At 66.8% G+C, this 21,060-nt stretch overlaps 1 protein-coding gene across 1 annotated transcript in view; it reads right to left on the minus strand.

Annotated features, from left to right (window-relative positions):
- The window catches only part of SBF1 (SET binding factor 1), a gene marked incomplete at its 5' end in the record, with an annotated part of 59,966 nt that extends 39,339 nt beyond the window's left edge, over window positions 1-20,627 (minus strand). Inside the window, 6 exons of the mRNA XM_084279214.1 lie at window positions 763-873; window positions 4,282-4,410; window positions 5,355-5,492; window positions 13,444-13,529; window positions 14,560-14,579; window positions 20,548-20,627. Coding sequence (XP_084135340.1) covers window positions 763-873; window positions 4,282-4,410; window positions 5,355-5,492; window positions 13,444-13,529; window positions 14,560-14,579; window positions 20,548-20,627 — 564 coding nt within the window. The remainder of the gene's footprint in view (window positions 1-762; window positions 874-4,281; window positions 4,411-5,354; window positions 5,493-13,443; window positions 13,530-14,559; window positions 14,580-20,547) is intronic.
- Window positions 20,628-21,060: the final 433 nt, after the last annotated feature.

The following is a 21,060-nucleotide window of genomic DNA, read 5'->3' on the forward strand; positions in this document are numbered from 1 at the left end:
GAGTCCCTTCCACACCCTCACACGAGCAAGGCTGAGCCCCTCTGGCCTTCCCCAGCAGGAGGAGGAGGAGGAGGAGGAGGAGGAGGAGGAGGAGGAGGAGGAGGAGCAGCTCGGAGGGGAACCCGGGGGTGTCTCTGCTGCTCGGGCTGCCAGGCACACAGGGGTGACCAGAGGCCGGAGGTGCCAGACCCCGGCCACGCTCAGCCCGGCCCCACCACGCTGCCCCTGCCGGCTGCAGAGCAGCTCTCCGGGCAGCCTGACAGGGCTGGGGGGAGGTGTGAGACCTCCCCGGGGCAGCAGGGACCAGAAGCAGACCAGAGACCCCAGCAACGGGCTGCACAGACCCCGGGGACACTGACACCCAGGAGCCCTCCCCAGAGGGAGCTGGGAGCCAGCCCGTGCCCAGCCCATGTCCAGCCTGTGCCCAGCCCATGTCCAGCCCGTGCCCCATCACACCAAGCTGCAGCCAGGGGAAGCAGCGGGGTCTCCTCAGCCCCTCCAGGAGCTGAGCAGCTCCCAGCACTGGAGCCTTGTGGTTCCTGCCCTGGGAAAGGCACCAGGCCAAGCACCAGGCAGCAGCCCTGCGCTGCGGCAGCCCCCCCAGCGCTGAGCCAGACTCTGCTCTGCTCAGAGCAAGGCCAGAACGCTGCAGAGCAGCCCAAGCAACCCACTCCCCTCCTGGGAGGGCTGCCGAGGGGGTAGAAGCACAGGGAGGGGAGGGATGGGGGTGGGGAGGGAGGGAGGGGTGGGGGTGGTACCCACCTGAGCCCCCCCGGTGATGGGGATGGTGCAGGTCAGCAGGTTCCCGATGACGGTCTCCAGGGACACGCTCAGCCCGTCCACGTAGATGGTGTAGATCAGGCCCAGGCTGTTCTGCAGAGGGAAGGGCAGGGGGGCTCAGCACCAGGCTGGGCACCAGAGGGGCTCCAGCCCACACCCAGGAGCTCCCGGTGCTTGTCCACAGACAGACAGACAGACAGACAGACACACCCCACGATGTGGGGATGGGGCTCAAGGTCCCCCCCATCAGACCTCTCACAGTGAGGTCCCAGCAGCAGGGACTGACCAGGCAGCATCCCCAGCCCAGGCAGCACCTCCCAGTCCAGGCAGCATCCCCAGCCCAGGCAGCACCCCCCAGCCCAGGCAGCACCCCCCAACCCCGGGCAGCACCCCCAGCCCAGGCAGCACCCCCAGCCCAGGCAGCATCCCCAGCCCAGGCAGCACCCCCCAACCCCGGGCAGCACCCCCAGCCCAGGCAGCACCCCCAGCCCAGGCAGCATCCCCAGCCCAGGCAGCACCTCCCAGCCCAGGCAGCACCCCTCAACCCCAGGCAGCATCCCCAGCCCAGGCAGCACCCCCAGCCCAGGCAGCACCCCTCAACCCCAGGCAGCATCCCCAGCCCAGGCAGCACCCCGAGCCCAGGCAGCACCTCCCAGTCCAGGCAGCATCCCCAGCCCAGGCAGCACCCCCAGCCCAGGCAGCACCCCTCAACCCCAGGCAGCATCCCCAGCCCAGGCAGCACCTCCCAGCCCAGGCAGCACCCCCAGCCCAGGCAGCACCCCCAGCCCAGCACCAGCTCTGGATGAGTCCCCAGGTTAGAGCCCGGCAGGACCAGCACCAGGGGGGCTCACAGCCTCCCTGCCAGAGGCGACCACAAGCAGCTGGGCTTCTCCAGCCCCCCACACACTGCCAGTCCCCAGAGATTCCTACAACCCCCCAAGGAAGGGATGGGAAAGACACATGGCTCCACTGAGGGCTGGTGAGACCTGCTCTGCCCAGTGCCTGCTCACTGGGCACGACTGGGAGCGACACCAGCTCCACACTGGGAGTTGGGGGTACAGGGAGTCAGGGGTCACAGGGAGTGGGGGGTACAGGGAGGCAGAGGAAGGGGAAGTTGGGGGGCACAGGGAGTCAGGGGAGAAGGGGAGTTGGGGGGCACAGGGAGTCAGGGCATGTGGGGAGTAGGGGGGCACAGGGAGTCAGGGGGCACAGGGAGTTGGGGGGCACAGGGAGTCAGGGGACAGGGGGAGTTGGGGGGCACAGGGAGTCAGGGGACAGGGGGAGTTGGGGGGCACAGGGAGTCAGGGGATGTGGGGAGTTGGGGGGCACAGGGAGTCAGGGGACAAGGGGAGTTGAGGGGCACAGGGAGTCAGGGGGCACAGGGAGTTGGGGGGCAGAGGGAGTCAGGGCATGTGGGGAGTTGGGGGGCACGGGGAGTCAGGGGACAGGGGGAGTTGGGGGGCACAGGGAGTTGGGGGGCACAGGGAGTCAGGGGATGTGGGGAGTTGAGGGGCACAGGGAGTCAGGGGGCACAGGGAGTTGGGGGGCACAGGGAGTCAGGGGACAGGGGGAGTTGGGGGGCACAGGGAGTCAGGGGATGTGGGGAGTTGGGGGGCACAGGGAGTCAGGGGATGTGGGGAGTTGGGGGGCACAGGGAGTCGGGGGACAGGGGAGTTGGGGGGCACAGGGAGTCAGGGGATGTGGGGAGCTGCTCCAGCCCAGTTCAGAAAACTTCCCAACAGAATTCCCAAGACTGTGGCAGTTTGGCTGGGGGGGGAATGGGGGGGCTGAGCTCTGTCAGGGTTCCCTGGGGAAGGTCTGTGGCCTCCACCCTGGCAGATAATTCAAACCCCAGAGAACCTGCTCCAGCTCAGCTCACCCTGCTCCAGCACAGCACCCAAAATCCGGGGTGTCCCAGACTGGGAACCCAGTTTGGGGCTGGGAGGCTGGTGGACACCAGCCTCCCAGCCCCAAACTGGGTTCCCAGTCTGGGACACCCCAGAGTTTAGCTGCTGGAGGCAGCTCTGGAGCTGGGAACAGAGTGATTCCCCCTCCCCTCAGCACGCTGTGGCTGAGCTGTCCCAGGAACACCCTGTGCTCCCATTCCCAGCACAAGGTGCTGGAGCACAGGGCAGCCATCCAGCCCTGGGAGGGGGAGAGGGGGGGACACAGCCCCTGGTGAGCCCTCTGAGAGCTGCATTTCGGGGGGATTCCTCCTTGGGAGTGCAGGAGCAGCCAGGCTGCAGCCTGCTGGGTCAGGGGATGCTGCCCCACGACAGGCACTGAGCTGGAGCCTGCACCCCCCCCGCCCAAACCTTGGGTGGCTCCAAGGGGCACAATTAAAAGGACTATTAATCAGGGTGGCAGAGAGGAACACTGCTGGGAATGGGCTGTTCCTCACAGCTCTGCCAAAGCCACCAGCTGCCCGGTGTGGCCACGGCCATGGTTCACTGTCCCACAACCAGCCACTGAGCTGGGAGCACGAGTGGATCTGCCTGAGGGTGGGGAGGGTCTTCAGAGGGGTCTGGCCAGGCTGGAGCCATGGGCTGAGCCCAAGGGGATGAGGTTCAACAGGGCCAAGGGCAGAGTCCTGCCCATGGGACACAACAACCCCCGGCAGCTCCAGGCTGGGGCAGAGCGGCTGGAGAGCTGCTGGGAGAAGGAGCTGGGGGTGTGGGGTGAGCTCAGCCTGCCCAGGAGCCAGCAGTGTGCCCGGGGGGCCAGGAAGGCCAAGGGCAGCCTGGCTTGTGTCAGAGCCAGCGTGGCCAGGAGGGCTGGGGAGGGGCTTGTGCCCCTGGGCTGGGCACTGGGGAGGCTGCAGCTGGAGTGCTGGGTCCAGTTCTGGGCTCCTCAGCACCAGAAGGACATGGGGGTCCTGGAGCGAGTGCAGAGAAGGGCAACCAGGCTGGGGAAGGGGCTGGAGAGCAGCAAAGCTTCCCAGGAGCGGCTGAGGGAGCTGGGGGTGCTGAGCCTGGGCAAGAGGAGGCTGAGGGGAGCCCTTCTCCCCCCTGCCCTGCCCTGCCCTGCCCTGGCAGGAGGGTGCAGAGAGGTGGGCGATGGTCTCTGCAGCCAGGGGCCAGGAGCTGGGCCGAGGGGCAATGGGCTCAAGCTGCCCCAGGGCAGGGTCAGCTCAGCTGGGAGGGCAAAGTTCTTCCCTGGCAGAGTTGTGGGGCTGTGGCACAGGCTGCCCAGGGAGGGGGCTGAGTCCCCAGCCCTGGGGGTGTTGAACAGAGGGGAGATGAGGTGCTCAGGGAGCTGGGGCAGCACAGGGCAGGGACGGTTGGACTCCAGGGGCTCAGAGGGCTTTTCCAGCCTGGGCACTCTGGGATTCTGGGATTCTTTGACATGGGCAGCGCAGAGCAGGACAGGGATGAGAACAGGGTCCCACAGGGTGCTGGGCCAGCTCTCATCCCTGGCAGGGGCCACACAGCCCCTGGTTGCTCCTGTTGCCAGCATCACCCTCCCCTCCCAGCCCCCACCAGCACAGCATCCCAGCCTTACCCTGAACACCTCCGCGTGGTCCAGCCGCGACACCAGCACCAGGCTCTTGGGAGCGAAGAGCTGCGCGGGCTGGATGGGAGACGACGGCTCCGCCTCCTCCTCCTCGCCATTCCTGGGGGGGCTCTGAGGCTGGGGGGACACACACCCCAATCCCGGGTCAGGGAACGGCTGCCCAGAACCCGGAGCCGCCGGTCAAAGCCGAAGGGGGATCAAGATTTGAGAAGGGGAGAGACTGGCAGGACAAGGGGCTGGAGTGAAGCTGGAGGAGGGAAGGGGGAGAGGAGAGACTGGGGGGAAGTTCTGTGCAGAGAGAGTGGTGAGGGGCTGGAAGGGGCTGCCCAGAGAGGGGGTGGGTGCCCCGTCCCTGGGGGTGTCCAAGGCCAGGTTGGCTGGGGCCCTGGGCACCCTTGTGTAGCTCCAGGCCTGGAGGTTGGTGTCCCTGCCTGTGGCAGGGGGCTGGAGCTCTGGGACCCTTGGCAGGATCCCTGGTCCTGTGCCCCCGGATCCCCCCAGCACCCCCAGTACCTGCACCCACAGATCCCCCCCCCCAGCATCCCCAGTACCTGCACCCACAGCTCCCCCCAGCACCCTCAGTACCTGTACCCATGGATCCCCCCAGCACCCCCAGTACCTGCACCCACAGCTCCCCCCAGCACCCCCAGTACCTGTGCCCACGGATCCCCCCAGCATCCCCAGTACCTGCACCCACAGCTCCCCCCAGCACCCCCAGTAGCTGCACCCACAGCTCCCCCCAGCACCCCCAGTACCTGTGCCCACGGATCCCCCCAGCACCCCCAGTAGCTGCACCCACAGCTCCCCCCAGCACCCCCAGTACCTGTGCCCACAGCTCCCCCCAGCACCCCCAGTACCTGTGCCCATGGATCCCCCCAGCACCCCCAGTACCTGCACCCACAGCTGCCCCCAGCACCCCCAGTACCTGTGCCCACAGCTCCCCCCAGCACCCCCAGTACCTGTGCCCACAGCTCCCCCCAGCACCCCCAGTAGCTGCACCCACAGCTCCCCCCAGCACCCCCAGTAGCTGCACCCACAGCTCCCCCCAGCACCCCCAGTACCTGTGTGCTTTCCACGGCCTCCCAGAAGGTGAAGCAGGCGCAGTAGTGCCGCTCGGAGTTGATGTCGGTCAGCACGGCCACGAAGAAGTTCGGGGGGTTCCTCTCCGGGAAGAGCTGCCACCCGCTGGGCTGGCAGAACTGCGGGAAGGGGACAGCGCTCAGGGGGTGACACGACCTGTCTGTGTCACCGTCACCCGCTCAGGGGGTGACAGGACCTGTCTGTGTCACCGTCACCCGCTCAGGGGGTGACATGACCTGCCCGTGTCACTGTCACCTGCTCAGGGGGTGACATGACCTGCCCGTGTCACTGTCACCCGCTCAGGGGGTGACACGACCTGCCCGTGCCACTGTCAACCGCTCAGGGGGTGACATGACCTGCCCATGTCACTGTCACCTGCTCAGGGGGTGACACGACCTGTCTGTGTCACCGTCACCCGCTCAGGGGGTGACAGGACCTGCCCGTGTCACTGTCACCCGCTCAGGGGGTTGGATGACCTGCTCGTGTCACCATCACCTGTTCAGGGGTTGGACGACCTGCCCGTGTCACCATCACCTGCTCAGGGGGTGACACGACCTGCCTGTGTCACCGTCACCCGCTCAGGGGGTGACATGACCTGCCCATGTCACTGTCACCTGCTGAGGGGGTGACATGACCCGCCCGTGGCACCATCACCCGCTCAGGGGGTGACATGACCTGCCTGTGTCACTGTCACCTGCTCAGGGGGTGGATGACCTGCCCGTGTCACTGTCACCCGCTCAGGGGGTGACATGACCTGCCGGTGTCACCATCACCCCCTCAGGGGGTGACATGACCTGCCCATGTCACCATCACCCGCTCAGGGGGGTGGATGACCTGCCCGTGTCACCATCACCTGCTCAGGGGGGGTGACATGACCTGCCCATGTCACTGACACCCACTCAGGGGGTGACATGACCTGCCCGTGTCACCATCACCCGCTCCAGGGGGTGGATGACCTGCCTGTGTCACCATCACCCGCTCAGGGGGTAACATGATCTGCACGTGTCACCGTCACAAGCTCAGGGGGTGACATGACCTGCCCGTGTCACCGTGACCCCCTCAGGGGGTGGATGACCTGCCCGTGTCACTGTCACCCGCTCAGGGGGTGACATGACCTGCCCATGTCACCGTCACCACTCAGGGGGGTGACATGACCTGCCTGTGTCACCATCACCCGCTCAGGGGGTGACATGACCTGCCCGTGGCACTGTCACCCACTCAGGGGTGACATGACCTGCCGGTGTCACCGTCACCTGCTCAGAGGGTGACATGACCTGCCCGTGTCACCGTCCCCCACTCCCCAGCATCGCTTTGGGGGCGGGGGCGCAGGGCTTCGGTGGGCTGGGGGATGGGTACCGGCACTGCCGGGAGCGCGGAGCGTGGCGTGGCAGCACATCCCTGACACGGCACAGGGAACCCGGGACGTGCCACCTTCCCCTGTCCCCCAGACCCAGGCTGGCACCGTCCCCTCCTCGCGTGGGGACAGCGGGAGCCGCCCAGAGAGACCCGGGCTGGAGTGAAGGCGAAGGGACACCGGGCTGAGCCAGGCACCCTCCAGCATCCCCATCCCGCATCGGGTTAGGGCCACAGGCACAGGGGGGGGAGGAGCCAGGATGTGCCACACAAAGAGCCAGCCTGTCAGCCAGGAGCCGGGCTGAGCCGGGACAGGAGCCGGGACAGGAGCCGGGCTGAGCCGGGCTGAGCCGGGACAGGAGCCGGGACAGGAGCCGGGACAGGAGCCAGGCTGAGCCGGGACAGGAGCTGGGACAGGAGCCGGGACAGGAGCCGGGACAGGAGCCTGGACAGGGGCTGGGCTGAGCCGGGACAGGAGCCGGGACAGGAGCCGGGACAGGAGCCGGGCTGAGCCGGGACAGGAGCCGGGACAGGAGCCAGGCTGAGCCGGGACAGGAGCTGGGACAGGAGCGGGGACAGGAGCCGGGACAGGAGCCTGGACAGGGGCTGGGCTGAGCCGGGACAGGAGCCGGGACAGGAGCCGGGACAGGAGCCGGGCTGAGCCGGGACAGGAGCCGGGACAGGAGCCAGGCTGAGCCGGGACAGGAGCTGGGACAGGAGCCGGGACAGGAGCCGGGACAGGAGCCGGGACAGGAGCTGGGACAGGAGCCGGTCTGAGCCAGGACAGGAGCCGGGACAGGAGCCGGGACAGGAGCCGGGACAGGAGCCGGGACAGGAGCCGGGCTGTCCCGGGACAGGAGCCGGGCTGTGCCGGGCTGTGCCGTACGCGGCAGCCACCGGCACGGAGCCACGAGGTGTGCCGGGGTCAGAGCTCCCGGGGGGCAGGCAGGGCTGTCCCGGCACCGGCTCTGCCCGGGACGTGGCACAGCTCCCTCTGGGAAATCTCCCGGGCCCGGCGGCTCCAACCAGCGTTACCCGTTGCGGGGGGGTTTCCAGGCACCGCCCCCCAGGGCCGGGGGTCATTCCAGGCAGTGGGTAATTCCGCGGGGCTCCCCGGGAGTCTGACGCCTCCAGGGACTTTTCCCATTTGCCCAACATCTGCGCTCGGAGCCGTGGAAAATTCCCGGAAAATTCCCGGTGCTTTGGGGACCCCGGGAGTGCGAGACAGCTGCTTCCTGGGCCCCACCGCATGCATCCCAGCATCCCTGATCCCTGCAGCCCTGATCCCTGCAGCCCTGATCCCTGCATCCCTGCATCCCTGATCCCTGCAGCCCTGATCCCTGCATCCCTGATCCCTGCATCCCTGATCCCTGCAGCCCTGATCCCTGCAGCCCTGATCCCTGCAGCCCTGCAGCCCTGTAGCCCTGCATCCCCACATCCCTGCATCCCCACACCCTGCATCCCTGCCTCTCTGCATCCCCACATCCCTGCATCCCCACACCCCACATCCCTGTATCCCAGCATCCCTGTATCCCTGTATCCCTGATTCCTGCATCCCTGCATCCCTAACAACCCACATCCCTGTATCCCTGCATCCCCACATCCCAGTATCCCCACATCCCTGCATCCCCGCATCCCTGTATCCCTGCATTCCTGATTCCTGCATCCCTGCATCCCCACAACCCACATCCCTGTGTCCCTCCATCGCTGCATCCCTGTATCCCTGCATCCCCCCATCCCTGCATCCCCCCATCCCTGCAGGGAAGCAGGGGAGGGGAGCAGGAGAGGGGAGCAGGGGAGGCTGGCCCAGCCATCACTCTCCGTGCCCTGGCAGCAGAGGAAGCTTTTGGGGGAGCAGATGGAGTGTGGGGGTGTGAGGACTGGTGAGCACTGGGAAGGGAGAGGAGGAGCCACACTGACCCTGGCTGGAGCAGACACGGCACCGGCCTGAGCAGGGCGATGGGCTCAGGCTGGAGCCCAGGGAGTTCCCCCCAGTGTGGGGAAGAACTTCTTCCCAGTGAGGGTGAGGGAGCCCTGGGACAGGCTGCCCAGGGGGTGTGGAGTCTCCTTCTCTGGAGAGATCCCAGCCCCTGTCCTAGGGACCCTGTTTGGGCAGGGGGTGGGACCCCATGGGCTCTGGGGGGCCCTTCCCACCCTGTGACTGCGAGTCCCTGTCCCCACGACACACCAGTGCCACGGTCACTCGGTGCCACCACCGGCCCCGCTCAGCCACAAGCACCATCCCCGGCCCAACACCGGTGACACTGTCCCGGCTGTCCCCCAGCCTGCCAGCACCACCCAGCCAGCACAACCCACTGGCCAGAGGGGGTGATGCTGCCAGAGGGACACGTTCCCACCCAGGGGACCTTCCAGCCATGGAGCCAGCCGGGCTGTTGGGAAACGCTCTCGGACCCCAGCCAAGGGCAGAAGCCACCAACTCCCACCCCCTCCACGCACCCAGAACCTCCTCCCCCAAAAAGCTGCTGGGAAGAACCGTGGTGGTGACCAACACATGTCCCACCCACCGCCCAGGGTGGGCTCTGGCTGATTTTTGGGAGCTCCAGCCCCCTCCCCAGTGCCCAGCACCCCAGACACCTCCCGACAGCCTGTGGGAAGCCGCGGAGCCGCCTCTGGCTCCCAGCGGGACGGGGCTCCGATTGTTTAAATTCCAGGGATGTTTTGGCTGGACAGTTTGACCCTTGGGGGTTGGGGGGGGAAAGCAGCTTCCCTCTTCCTTGGGACAGTTCCCAAGTCCCCTGCAAACACCCAGGGAAGGGGAAAATGAATAGATGCTCTTGCCTCAGCCAGAGGAGCACGTAGGATTCCCAAACTGAGCTGGGGCGAGCGGGTCACCCCGGTTACGGCCCCTGCTGCCCATCCTGGTCACTGGCCACCACTGCCCATCCCAGTTACAGCCACCACTGCCCATCCCAGTTACAGCCACTGCTGCCCATCCTGGTCACTGGCCACCACTGCCCATCCCAGTTACAGCCACCACTGCCCATCCCAGTTACAGCCACTGCTGCCCATCCTGGTCACTGGCCACCACTGCCCATCCCAGTTACAGCCACCACTGCCCATCCCAGTTACAGCCACCACTGCCCATCCTGGTCACTGGCCACTGCTGCCCATCCCAGTTACACCCACCACTGCCCATCCCAGTTACAGCCACACCACCCACCCCAGTGACCGGCCACACCGGCTGGTGGGCACACGGCTGCGGTAACCACCAGAGCCGAGCAGGAGGATGAGGATGGGGGTCAGAGATGGGTCCAGCTCTGCTGCTCGCCAGTCCTGGAGCTGGTGGCTCCCTGCTGGGTTAGAGGGGCACACTGGAGGCTCCTCTGCAGAGCTCATGGCTGTCGGGCCAGTGTGATGTCAGAGCGTTCACACACTCACAGGATCACAGGATCACAGGGTGGGAAGGGCCCCCCAGAGCCCATGGGGTCCCACCCCCTGCCCAAGCAGGGTCCCTAGGACAGGGGCTGGGATCTCTCCAGAGAAGGAGACTCCACACCCCCTGGGCAGCCTGTCCCAGGGCTCCCTCACCCTCACTGGGAAGAAGTTCTTCCCCACACTGGGGGGGAACTCCCTGTGCTCCAGCTTGAGCCCATCGCCCCTTGTCCTGTCCCCACAGACACTGAGCAGAGGCTGCCCATGGCCCCTGGGTCCCACCCTTCAGCTCTTGACACCCAGTGATCAGATCCCCTCTCAGGCTCTTCTCTGCAGGCTGAACAGCCCCAGCTCCCTCAGCCTTTCCTCCCAGGGGAGATGCTCCAGCCCCTTCAGCATCCCTGTCCCTCCTCTGGACTCTCTCCAGGAGATCCCTGGCTGGTTGATCCCAGGGAGCCCAGACCTGGACACAACACTCCAGTGGGGCCTGAGCAGGGCAGAGCAGAGGGGGAGGATCCCCTCCTGTCACCTGCTGCCCACACTCCTCCTGATGCCCCCAGGATCCCATTGTCTCTCTCAGCCCCAGGGCACTCTGCTGGCTCATGGCCACCCTGTCACCCACCAGCACCCCCAGGTCCTTCTCCTCAGGGCTCCTCTCCAGCAGCTCCCCCCAGCCTGTCCTGATCCCAGCCCTTATCCCTTCCCAGGTGCCAGACTCTCCACTTCTTTTCTCAAACCCCACCTGGTCTCTCCCTGCCCAGCTCTCCAGCCCCTCCAGGTCTCTCTGGATGGCAGGGCAGTGTCCTGCCTGCCAGCCTCTCCTCCCAGCTCTGGATCAGCAGCACTTGCTGAGGGTGGGTGCTGTTCGAGGTTGTGGATGAGGATGTCACACAGGGCTGGACCCAGCCCCCAGCCCTGGGGAACAGCTCTGGTCACAGGTCTCCAGCCAGACTCGGCTCCTCTGACCAGCACCCTCTGAGCTCAGCCCAACAGTTCTCAACCCACCTCACTGTCCACTCCTCTATCCCCTGCTCTCTCACCTCTTGGAGGAAGGGGGATGACACGGGGTGTCCTGAGCACCTCCCACAGCCACAGCCCATGTGGAGGGTCCCCAGCTCCAGCCCACAGGATGAGGGAGGCAGCTGATGGCTCCAGAGGGGCCACATGTTGGGGGGGGGGCAGCTGGGAGCAGAACCCCCCACCCAGCAAACCAGCGTGATGGGGAGTGGGCAACGTGCCCAGTACTTACTGGGACTCCCTGGGCATGACACAGCCCCAGGATGCACAAAGACCTGAGCCACAGCCCCACAACTCCTGTCCCCTGGCTGCAGAGACCATCGCCCACCTCTCTGCACCCTCCTGCCAGGGCAGGGCAGGGCAGGGCAGGGCAGGGGGGAGAAGGGCTCCCCTCAGCCTCCTCTTGCCCAGGCTCAGCACCCCCAGCTCCCTCAGCCGCTCCTGGGAAGCTTTGCTGCTCTCCAGCCCCTTCCCCAGCCTGGTTGCCCTTCTCTGCACTCGCTCCAGGACCCCCATGTCCTTCTGGTGCTGAGGAGCCCAGAACTGGACCCAGCACTCCAGCTGCAGCCTCCCCAGTGCCCAGCCCAGGGGCACAATCCCCTCCCCAGCCCTCCTGGCCACGCTGGCTCTGACACAAGCCAGGCTGCCCTTGGCCTTCCTGGCCCCCCGGGCACACTGCTGGCTCCTGGGCAGGCTGAGCTCACCCCACACCCCCAGCTCCTTCTCCACCTGTCCCCGTGTCAACCATCACCCACCAGCCTGACGGGCACCAACACCTCCTGCACAGCAAAGGATGCTCTGAGGAGCAGGGTGCAGAGAGGAAGGGACCCCCCAAAGCCTTGCCCATGCCCAGGGCTGGGCTCTGCTGTACCCAGCTGACGCAGGACAAGGCTGGGAGCAGCCAGGAGAGGCTGGGATAGGGGTGACGAGGGGTCTGGACCACCAGCACCCCAAGGCAGTGGCTCTCACTGGCAGCAGAGCACCAGCCCCTCTCCCTCAGGGCTCCTCAGCTCAGCACCGGTGCAGCAGGGTCAGGCCTGAGGGGAACATCCCAAGTGTAACAACCCTGGAGAACCAGCTGCTGCTCTGAGGGAGGGGAAGGGCTGCTGCTCTGAGGGAGGGGAAGGGCTGCTGCTCTGAGGGAGAGGAAGGGCTGCTGCTCTGAGGGAGGGGAACAAGCTGCTGCTCTGAGGGAGGGGAAGGGCTGCTGCTCTGAGGGAGGGGAAGGGCTGCTGCTCTGAGGGAGGGGAACAAGCTGCTGCTCTGAGGGAGGGGAAGGGCTGCTGCTCTGAGGGAGGGGAAGGGCTGCTGCTCTGAGGGAGGGGAAGGGCTGCTGCTCTGAGGGAGGGGAACAAGCTGCTGCTCTGAGGGAGGGGAAGGGCTGCTGCTCTAAGGGAGGGGAAGGGCTGCTGCTCTGAGGGAGGGGAAGGGCTGCTGCTCTGAGGGAGGGGAAGGGCTGCTGCTCTGAGGGAGGGGAACAAGCTGCTGCTCTGAGGGAGGGGCAGGGCTGCTGCTCTGAGGGAGAGGAAGGGCTGCTGCTCTGAGGGAGGGGAAGGGCTGCTGCTCTGAGGGAGGGGAACAAGCTGCTGCTCTGAGGGAGGGGAAGGGCTGCTGCTCTAAGGGAGGGGAAGGGCTGCTGCTCTGAGGGAGGGGAAGGGCTGCTGCTCTGAGGGAGGGGAACAAGCTGCTGCTCTGAGGGAGGGGCAGGGCTGCTGCTCTGAGGGAGAGGAAGGGCTGCTGCTCTGAGGGAGGGGAAGGGCTGCTGCTCTGAGGGAGGGGCAGGGCTGCTGCTCTGAGGGAGAGGAAGGGCTGCTGCTCTGAGGGAGGGGAAGGGCTGCTGCTCTGAGGGAGGGGAAGGGATGCTGCTCTGAGGGAGGGGAACAAGCTGCCACCCTGGATCCGCTGGGAACCGGTTCCTGAGGAGCCCGTGTGGTGGTGCCCGCTGCGGCACGGCCCGGCGACGCTGCCCGCCCCAGGGGGCTCAGGGCAGCAGGAGAACGTGTCCAGGGGCTGGGGAAGGGGTGCTGGGCCTGGCAGCCCCCTCAGGACACCCCTGGGCTTGCAGGAGGGGGAGCAGCACCCAAAGAGGGGAGCGTTTTGCCGGGTGCAGCGGCTGGGCAGGGTGCTGGCGATGGCAGAGCCCTGCTGCTCGCCCAGCTGGGAGGCAGCCCCCTGGATCCTGTGGTTTTCCAGGGCTGGAGCTGTGTTGGGGGGCAGGTGGGACCCCTGCTCGGTCACAGGGTGCCCGGCTCAGGCTGTGTCACCCAGAGATGCACACGGGCTGTGTCCCGGGGGACGCACACTCACCAGCTCGATGCCCTGGGGAAAGGGGTTGTCCTCCCAGTCCTTCTCTGGGAACCGCTGCAGGATCTGTCCCTGGCCATCCCCGCTCCCTGCAGAGACAGGACGGGGTTAGAGGGCAGGGAAAGGCACCCAGGCAGCACTTTAGTCTCCAGAAGCACCAGGCTGGAGCCAGCCCTGGGACGGGACGTCCTGGCACGGCACAGGCTGCGCCCAGCAGCCCCCAGACCCCCTGAACACAGCCCTGCTGCCCCTGCCCTGGGGGTCACCCATGGAGACACCAACTGGGTGTCTGGAGGTGTGGAACAGGCAGCAGCAGCACGTCTGCAATTCCCCTCCCTGTGTGGTCTCCACAGCACCAGCCCCGGATCCTGAGCTGGATCCCCAGTCCCCACAGCCCAGCGCTGGGAACAACGGCATCTCCAGGAGTGCTGCCCCCAACACCAGACCCCTGCCCACACCAACACCGACCCCAGGACACACTCTTCACCCACACCCTGCCCCACTCTGCCCAGCCACACCAGCATGGCCCCGGGGGTGGGATGGATCCTCTGGATCCCTGCTCCAGGGAGATCCTGATCCAGGGAAATCCTGATCCAGGGAGACCCTGCTCCAGGGGAATCCCTGCTCCAGGGAGACCCTGCTCCAGGGAAACCCTGCTCCAGGGAAACCCTGCTCCAGGGGAATCCCTGCTCCAGGGAAACCCTGCTCCAGGGAAACCCTGATCCAGGGGAATCCCTGCTCCAGAGACACCCTGCTCCAGGGACACTCTGCTCCCATAGATCCGGGTGGATCCCGGGAATGGGAAGTCCTGGGAAGGGTTTTGCTGGCAGAGCTGCCGTGGGATGACCACGTCCATGGCAGTGACTCCCTCACAGGAATGCCTCTGGGATCACAAGAGCCTCCAGCATCCCCCCAGCACAGCCAGGTCTTGGCTCTGGGACCACTGCTGGTGCCCAGTAAGAGGAGACCCCACTGCCCAGTAAGAGGAGACCCCACAGAGGGGCTGGTTTGGCACCCAGACCTGTCCCCAGCGCTCCTCTTGCCACCATCCAGCCACAGCCAGGGTTACCACACAGAACAAGGGGTGGCAGGGATGCCACCTACAGCCTGAGGACCAACCTGGAAAGGCCCATTCCAGGCTGGGAAGAGAAGAGCATGGAGCATCAGGTTACCCAGATCCCCAGCAGCACCCGGCACCGCACGGCGCCCACGGCACAAGGTCTTGAGCAGGACCTGCCACAAACACCCTGTGCCCACTTCTCAGCCAGGAAAACCCCCTGCCAACACCGTTTCTGCCCCCAGTGAGCTGTGCCCACCCAGGTCTCCCCACAGACAGGTGCTGCTGTGTTATTTAGTGACCCACGGGCCACACACACACCCCCCCACCCCAATTCCAGCAACGGGGGCTGCCACACTGTGCCCACCCCAGACACCCAGGGCTCTGCCCAGCCAGTCCCAGGCACCCTACTCCCCACCACGAAGGCTCAGCTCTGGGTCCAGTGTGGTTCAAATCCCTTATCAGTGACCTGGGTGGAGGGATTGGATGTTCCCTCAGGAAGTCTGGGGAGGACACTGAGCTGGGAGGATGTGTGGGTCTGCCAGGGGGTGGGGAGGGTCTTCAGAGGGACCTGGAGCGAGTGCAGAGAAGGGCAACCAGGCTGGGGAAGGGGCTGGAGAGCAGCAAAGCTTCCCAGGAGCGGCTGGGGGAGCTGGGGGTGCTGAGCCTGGGCAAGAGGAGGCTGAGGGGAGCCCTTCTCCCCCCTGCCCTGCCCTGCCCTGCCCTGCCCTGGCAGGAGGGTGCAGAGAGGTGGGCGATGGTCTCTGCAGCCAGGGGCCAGGAGCTGGGCCGAGGGGCAATGGGCTCCAGCTGCCCCAGGGCAGGGTCAGCTCAGCTGGGAGGGCAAAGTTCTTCCCTGGCAGAGTTGTGGGGCTGTGGCACAGGCTGCCCAGGGAGGGGGCTGAGTCCCCAGCCCTGGGGGTGTTGAACAGAGGGGAGATGAGGTGCTCAGGGAGCTGGGGCAGCACAGGATGGGGTTGGTTGGACTCCAGGGGCTCCGAGGGCTTTTCCAGCCTGGGCACTCTGTGATTCTGGGATCCATCAGCCACTCACCGGCCGCATGAGGCTGTGGGATCAGCACATCCCTTCCTGAGAGGCAGAGCCAGATCAGCCCCCCCCCAGCCCTTCAGGGGTGCCCAGCTGAGGTGCCTGGGAACGCACGTGTGTCAGCATCACTCTGCATCCTCCCTCCTGCCCCCTCCTGCTGAGCAGGGCTGCGGGTGCCACCCGGTCACCCCGCGCCGGGCAGCCCGTCCCGCTGCGCCCTGGCCCCAGCCCGGGGCTGGAAGTTTACCCGATGTTATCGGAGCACAGGAAGCTCTAAACAAGCCCCAGAGCGAAACACCCGGCTGAGCCAGCCCCCGGCTGACCCCACCCCCCCGGGATGCTCCGCGGGACTCCCGGCTCCCAGCACAGGGGGGTCCCTCCCGGCTGAGCCAGGGGGTCCCCACTGCTCCCCGCGACTCGCCGTGGCCCCTCAGGGACGTGCCAGGAGGAGCTCGGTGTCAGCACCGAGCCAGGACCCCCGGGACACGTTCCCAGAGGGTTTCCAGACCTGGCAGACTGGCTGGGCTGGTGCCTGTCAGCCCAACGGCAGCACAAGGGTGTCACAGTGTCACAGCCCCCCGGTCACCCACCCAGCGCAGGCAAAGCCCAGCGCCCGGCTGCTGCTCCCGTGAAGCCCCCAGGTCTGGCTGATGAGGGATCTGGGTGTGTGGGACCCCCCCTCCCCCCAGATCCTGTGTGGTGACAAGGTGGATTCTCAGGGGGTTTAGGCAAAGGAGCTGGTCTGGAATAAATCCTTCTCCTCCACCCCTGCCTGACAGCCTCTGCCCTCATCGGTGAAGGTTCTGGAAAGCCCAGGAGGGCAACTCACAGAGCAACGTGGTTCTGCAGCACAGCCCAGCCTGGCCACAGGCTTGGACACGAGTCCCACCCCTTGAACCCCCAGAATCTGGTGTGACACACACGGGGAGGTGACACCCACGAGCCCCCAGTGCAGGAGCTTCCTCTGCCTGCCTCCAGCCCGCCTCTGGCACGGAGAGGCTGGGGGGTCTCCAGCTCTGGGGGGGAACATCTCCAACACAGAAAGGTCTCAGCAGCTCATCCCACACGTGGGGAGAGGCTGGGGGGTCTCCAGCTCTGGAGGGGGAACGTCTCCAACACAGAAAGGTCTCAGCAGCTCATCCCACACGTGGGGAGAGGCTGGGGGGTCTCCAGCTCTGGGGGGGAACATCTCCAACATAGAAAGGTCTCAGCAGCTCATCCCACACGTGGGGAGAGGCTGGGGGGTCTCCAGCTCTGGGGGGGGAACGTCTCCAACACAGAAAGGTCTCAGCAGCTCATCCCACACGTGGGGAGAGGCTGGGGGGTCTCCAGCTCTGGGGGGGAACGTCTCCAAGACAGAAAGGTCTCAGCAGCTCATCCCACACGTGGGGAGAGGCACCTCGAGGCGGTGCTGCTCCGCAGCCAGGGCAGAGGCTGCCAGGGCTGCTCAGGGCCCCGAGGCAGGGCCGTGCCCAGCGCAGCCCCACGACACTCGGTGCCACACTGGGCTGGCCACGGTCACTGGCCGTGGTTACGGAGGCGGCTCTGGCAGAGCCACATCAGCCCGGGGCACTCAGCCAGACCCCACCCCGCAGGGACAGCCAGGGCTTGTCCTGAGAGCACCCAGGCCTGTGGCAAGCGGCGCCCGAGCCGTGCCAGCCCGCCCCACGAGACACAGCTCAGGCACCAGGCCCGTGGAGTGGGTCACCAGCGGGGCTCCTGCAACCAGCCCCGGCCCACGTCACCCCCGCGGGGCTGTGACCCGGAGCAGCCCCGGCCTGGGCAAGCACCCCGCAAGGAGCAGGAGCCGTTGCATCACCCCCAGCACCGCGCTCCGCTCCGCCTGCCAGGACAGGCCCTGGCTCTGGGCAGGACCAGCAGCCTGCCGGGCACGGGCAGCACTCCGTGTCGGGCCCAGGCAGAACGTGCAGGCCGTGGCTCCCAAAGGCAGCACCTGGGTCCAGCACCCGGCTCCCAAAGGCAGCACCTGGGTCCAGCACCCGGCTCCCAAAGGCAGCACCCAGTTCCCAAAGGCAGCACCTGGCTCCCAAAGGCAGCACCCAGCTCCCAAAGGCAGCACCTGGGTCCAGCACCCGGCTCCAGAAGGCAGCACCCAGCTCCCAAAGGCAGCACCTGGGTCCCAAAGGCAGCACCTGGGTCCAGCACCCGGCTCCAGAAGGCAGTACCTGGCTCCACACCCAGCTCACAAAGGCAGCACCCAGCTCCAAAAGGCAGCACCCAGCTCCCAAAGGCAGCACTGGGTTCCCAAAGGCAGCACCCAGCTCCCAAAGGCAACACCCGGCTCCAGCACCCAGCTCCAGAAGGCAGCACCCAGCTCCAGAAGGCAGCACCTGGGTCCAGCACCCAGCTCCCAAAGGCAGAACCTGGCTCCCAAAGGCAGCACCTGGGTCCAGCACCCGGCTCCCAAAGGCAGCACCCAGCTCCAGAAGGCAGCACCTGGGTCCAGCACCCAGCTCCAGAAGGCAGCACCCAGCTCCAGAAGGCAGCACCTGGGTCCAGCACCCAGCTCCCAAAGGCAGAACCTGGCTCCCAAAGGCAGCACCTGGGTCCAGCACCCGGCTCCCAAAGGCAGCACCCAGCTCCAGAAGGCAGCACCTGGGTCCAGCACCCAGCTCCCAAAGGCAGCACCCAGCTCCCAAAGGCAGCACCTGGGTCCAGCACCCGGCTCCCAAAGGCAGCACCCAGCTCCAGAAGGCAGCACCTGGGTCCAGCACCCGGCTCCCAAAGGCAGCACCCAGCTCCCAAAGGCAGCACCTGGGTCCAGCACCCGGCTCCCAAAGGCAGAACCTGGCTCCCAAAGGCAGCACCTGGCTCCAGCACCCGGCTCCCAAAGGCAGCACCCAGCTCCCAAAGGCAGCACCTGGGTCCAGCACCCGGCTCCCAAAGGCAGCACCTGGGTCCAGCACCCAGTTCCCAAAGGCAGAACCTGGCTCCCAAAGGCAGCACTCGGCTCCCAAAGGCAGCACCCGGCTCCCAAAGGCAGCACCTGGGTCCAGCACCCAGCTCCAGAAGGCAGCACCCAGCTCCCAAAGGCAGCACCTGGCTCCCAGAGGTTCTATGAGATGCTCGGGGGGATTAATACCACCACAGAAAGGAGGGAGAGGGGAGCAGAGCCGGGGCCGCAGAACCCAGCCCCCCCCCCCCCCCAGCCCAGGGGCCGGGGTCCTTCCTCCCCCCACCCCACCAAGCCCAGCGCACCCAGAACAAGAGGCCGCGTGTGTGTCGGGGGGACAATGAGGGGCCTGTTCCCCTGAGAATGGCTTTTCTGTGGGGGGAACAAAGGGGCTGTGTGTGGGGAGGGGGCTGGCCCGCCCCTCCCGGCCACCGCCGCTGCCACACGGCTGCCACCGCCCGCCCTCCCTCCCTGGGGAAGGCCCATCCACCCCAGACCGTCCTCATCCTCACACCCCAGCCGACAGCAACATCCCCCCGGCAGGGGAGGGGCTGCCCAGCCCCGCCACAGCCACCGCCACACACCCGTGGGGACACCCAGGGGCCCCAGGGTGCAGCGGGCATGGGAGGGAAGACAAAGAGGTGCTGAGGGGGCGGCCAGGGTCCCCCCACAACGCCCTGCTGCAGGCACAGCCACCCCATCCCTCTGCACGGGGCAGGCAGGACAAGGGGAGGACAGGACAAGGGGCGATGGGCTCAAGCTGGAGCCCAGGGAGTTCCCCCCAGTCTGGGGAAGAACTTCTTCCCAGTGAGGGTGAGGGAGCCCTGGGACAGGCTGCCCAGGGAGTGTGGAGTCTCCTTCTCTGGAGAGATCCCAGCCCCTGTCCCAGGGACCCTGCTTGGGCAGGGGGTGGGACCCCATGGGCTCTGGGGGGCCCTTCCCACCCTGTGAGTCTGTGGACACAGCGATGCAGATGAGTAAACAACCCAGGAACCTCAGAGTCCACACCTTCTCCTTCGCTCTGCGTGTCGGTGCTGCCCCAGGGGCCAGGAAATTTGGGGGGGGCAGGAGGCTCAGCCTGTCCCAAGCTGCAGCTGAGCCACCAGCACCTCCCACCAGCCACAGACCCGACCCCAGCAGCGCAGGGGCAGGAGGCACAGGCGCATCCTGAGCTCACAAGGGCCCTTCTGAGGGCACCGAGGGGAAGAGTCTGCACGGAGAGGCCAAGAGAACACCGACCCCTGCCTGGGGAGCAGCCAAAATACAGCCGGGAGGAGGGGAAGGGTGACACCCCCCCCCCCGTGTAACCACCGCCCGGGACGCCTGAGGACACGGGGCGATGAGGAGCATCAGGACAAAGAGTTTGGGACGGGGCAGGAGGCGGCTCTGGGCGGGGAGCAGAGTGTCTGCGTGCAACTCCGAGCAGAGCAGGAGGGGCCCGGGCTGGGACAGCTCCTTAGGACAGACAGACAGACAGACAGACACCTCCCAGAGCCGGGCAGAACCCCCTGCTGCTGGCTCAGACCACACAGGGCAGGGGGGACCCGCTGGCACCTTCCCAGTGCTGCCCCAAACCTGGGGAGGTTCCTCTGCTTCCGAAGGCGCTGAGGGTAAAGGCTCTGCAGGGCCGGGCTCAGCCAGCGCCCACGCCACCCCCTTCCACACCCTGCCCCCCCTGGGACCCCAGCCCCCTCCTCAAACCCCTCCTCACTCTTCCAGTAAGTTTTGGAGAGACACCCCATCGCCCCATCGCCCCCAGCCAGGGACCAGACCCCTCCTGGGGCAGCACCAGGGGTGCAGAACCCCGCTGGGGTCGGGCACGCTGGCAAAGCCCGGCGTGGCAAGGCTGTGGGACCACCAGGGAGCCACGGGGACAGGGGGCTGCCCACACCCCACCACCCCAGCTCGGGTCTCCCCGCTGTTCCAGGATGACCCCGGGCTGCTGCGGGGAAGCAAACGGCCAGATGGGGTGGGAGACGCCGGGATCCGGCACCGGGATGCGGCACCGGGATCCGGCACCGGGATCCGGCACCGGGATCTGGCACCGGGTGGGCTGAAGGATGCACCAGCCTGGCAGGACCCCCCATACCCCATCCTGCGCTGGAGGAAAAGCTTCCCCTCCAGCACAGCAGAGCTGGAGCTGGGGCACGGCACAGCACGGCTCGGCATGGCTCGGCATGGCATGGCACAGCACGGCTCGGCATGGCACGGCACAGCACAGCATGGCACGGCATGGCACGGCACGGCATGGCACAGCACAGCATGGCACAACACAGCATGGCACGGCATGGCACGGCACAGCATGGCACAGCTCGGCATGGCACAGCATGGCATGGCACGGCGCGGCGCTGTGCCGCAGAGCTCGGCCGTTCCCCACACGGGTGCCGAGCGCCGTGTTTATCTCCGGATCACGAAGGCACCAGAGGAAGTCATTAAAAACAAAGAATTCCGCCCATTTCCCAGCGCTCTGCCGGGCCCCGGGGCTCCCGGGCAGCGACCGACCCGGGCCCTGCAGCCGCCCACCGCACGCACCAGGCACCCCAGTAAAGCCCAGTAAACACCCAGCTGCGGTGCCCAGCAGAGCCCCCCCCGCCAGCACAGA

This window comes from Gallinula chloropus (genome assembly GCF_964237585.1).
Source record: "Gallinula chloropus genome assembly, chromosome: 1".
Lineage (NCBI taxonomy): Eukaryota > Metazoa > Chordata > Aves > Gruiformes > Rallidae > Gallinula > Gallinula chloropus.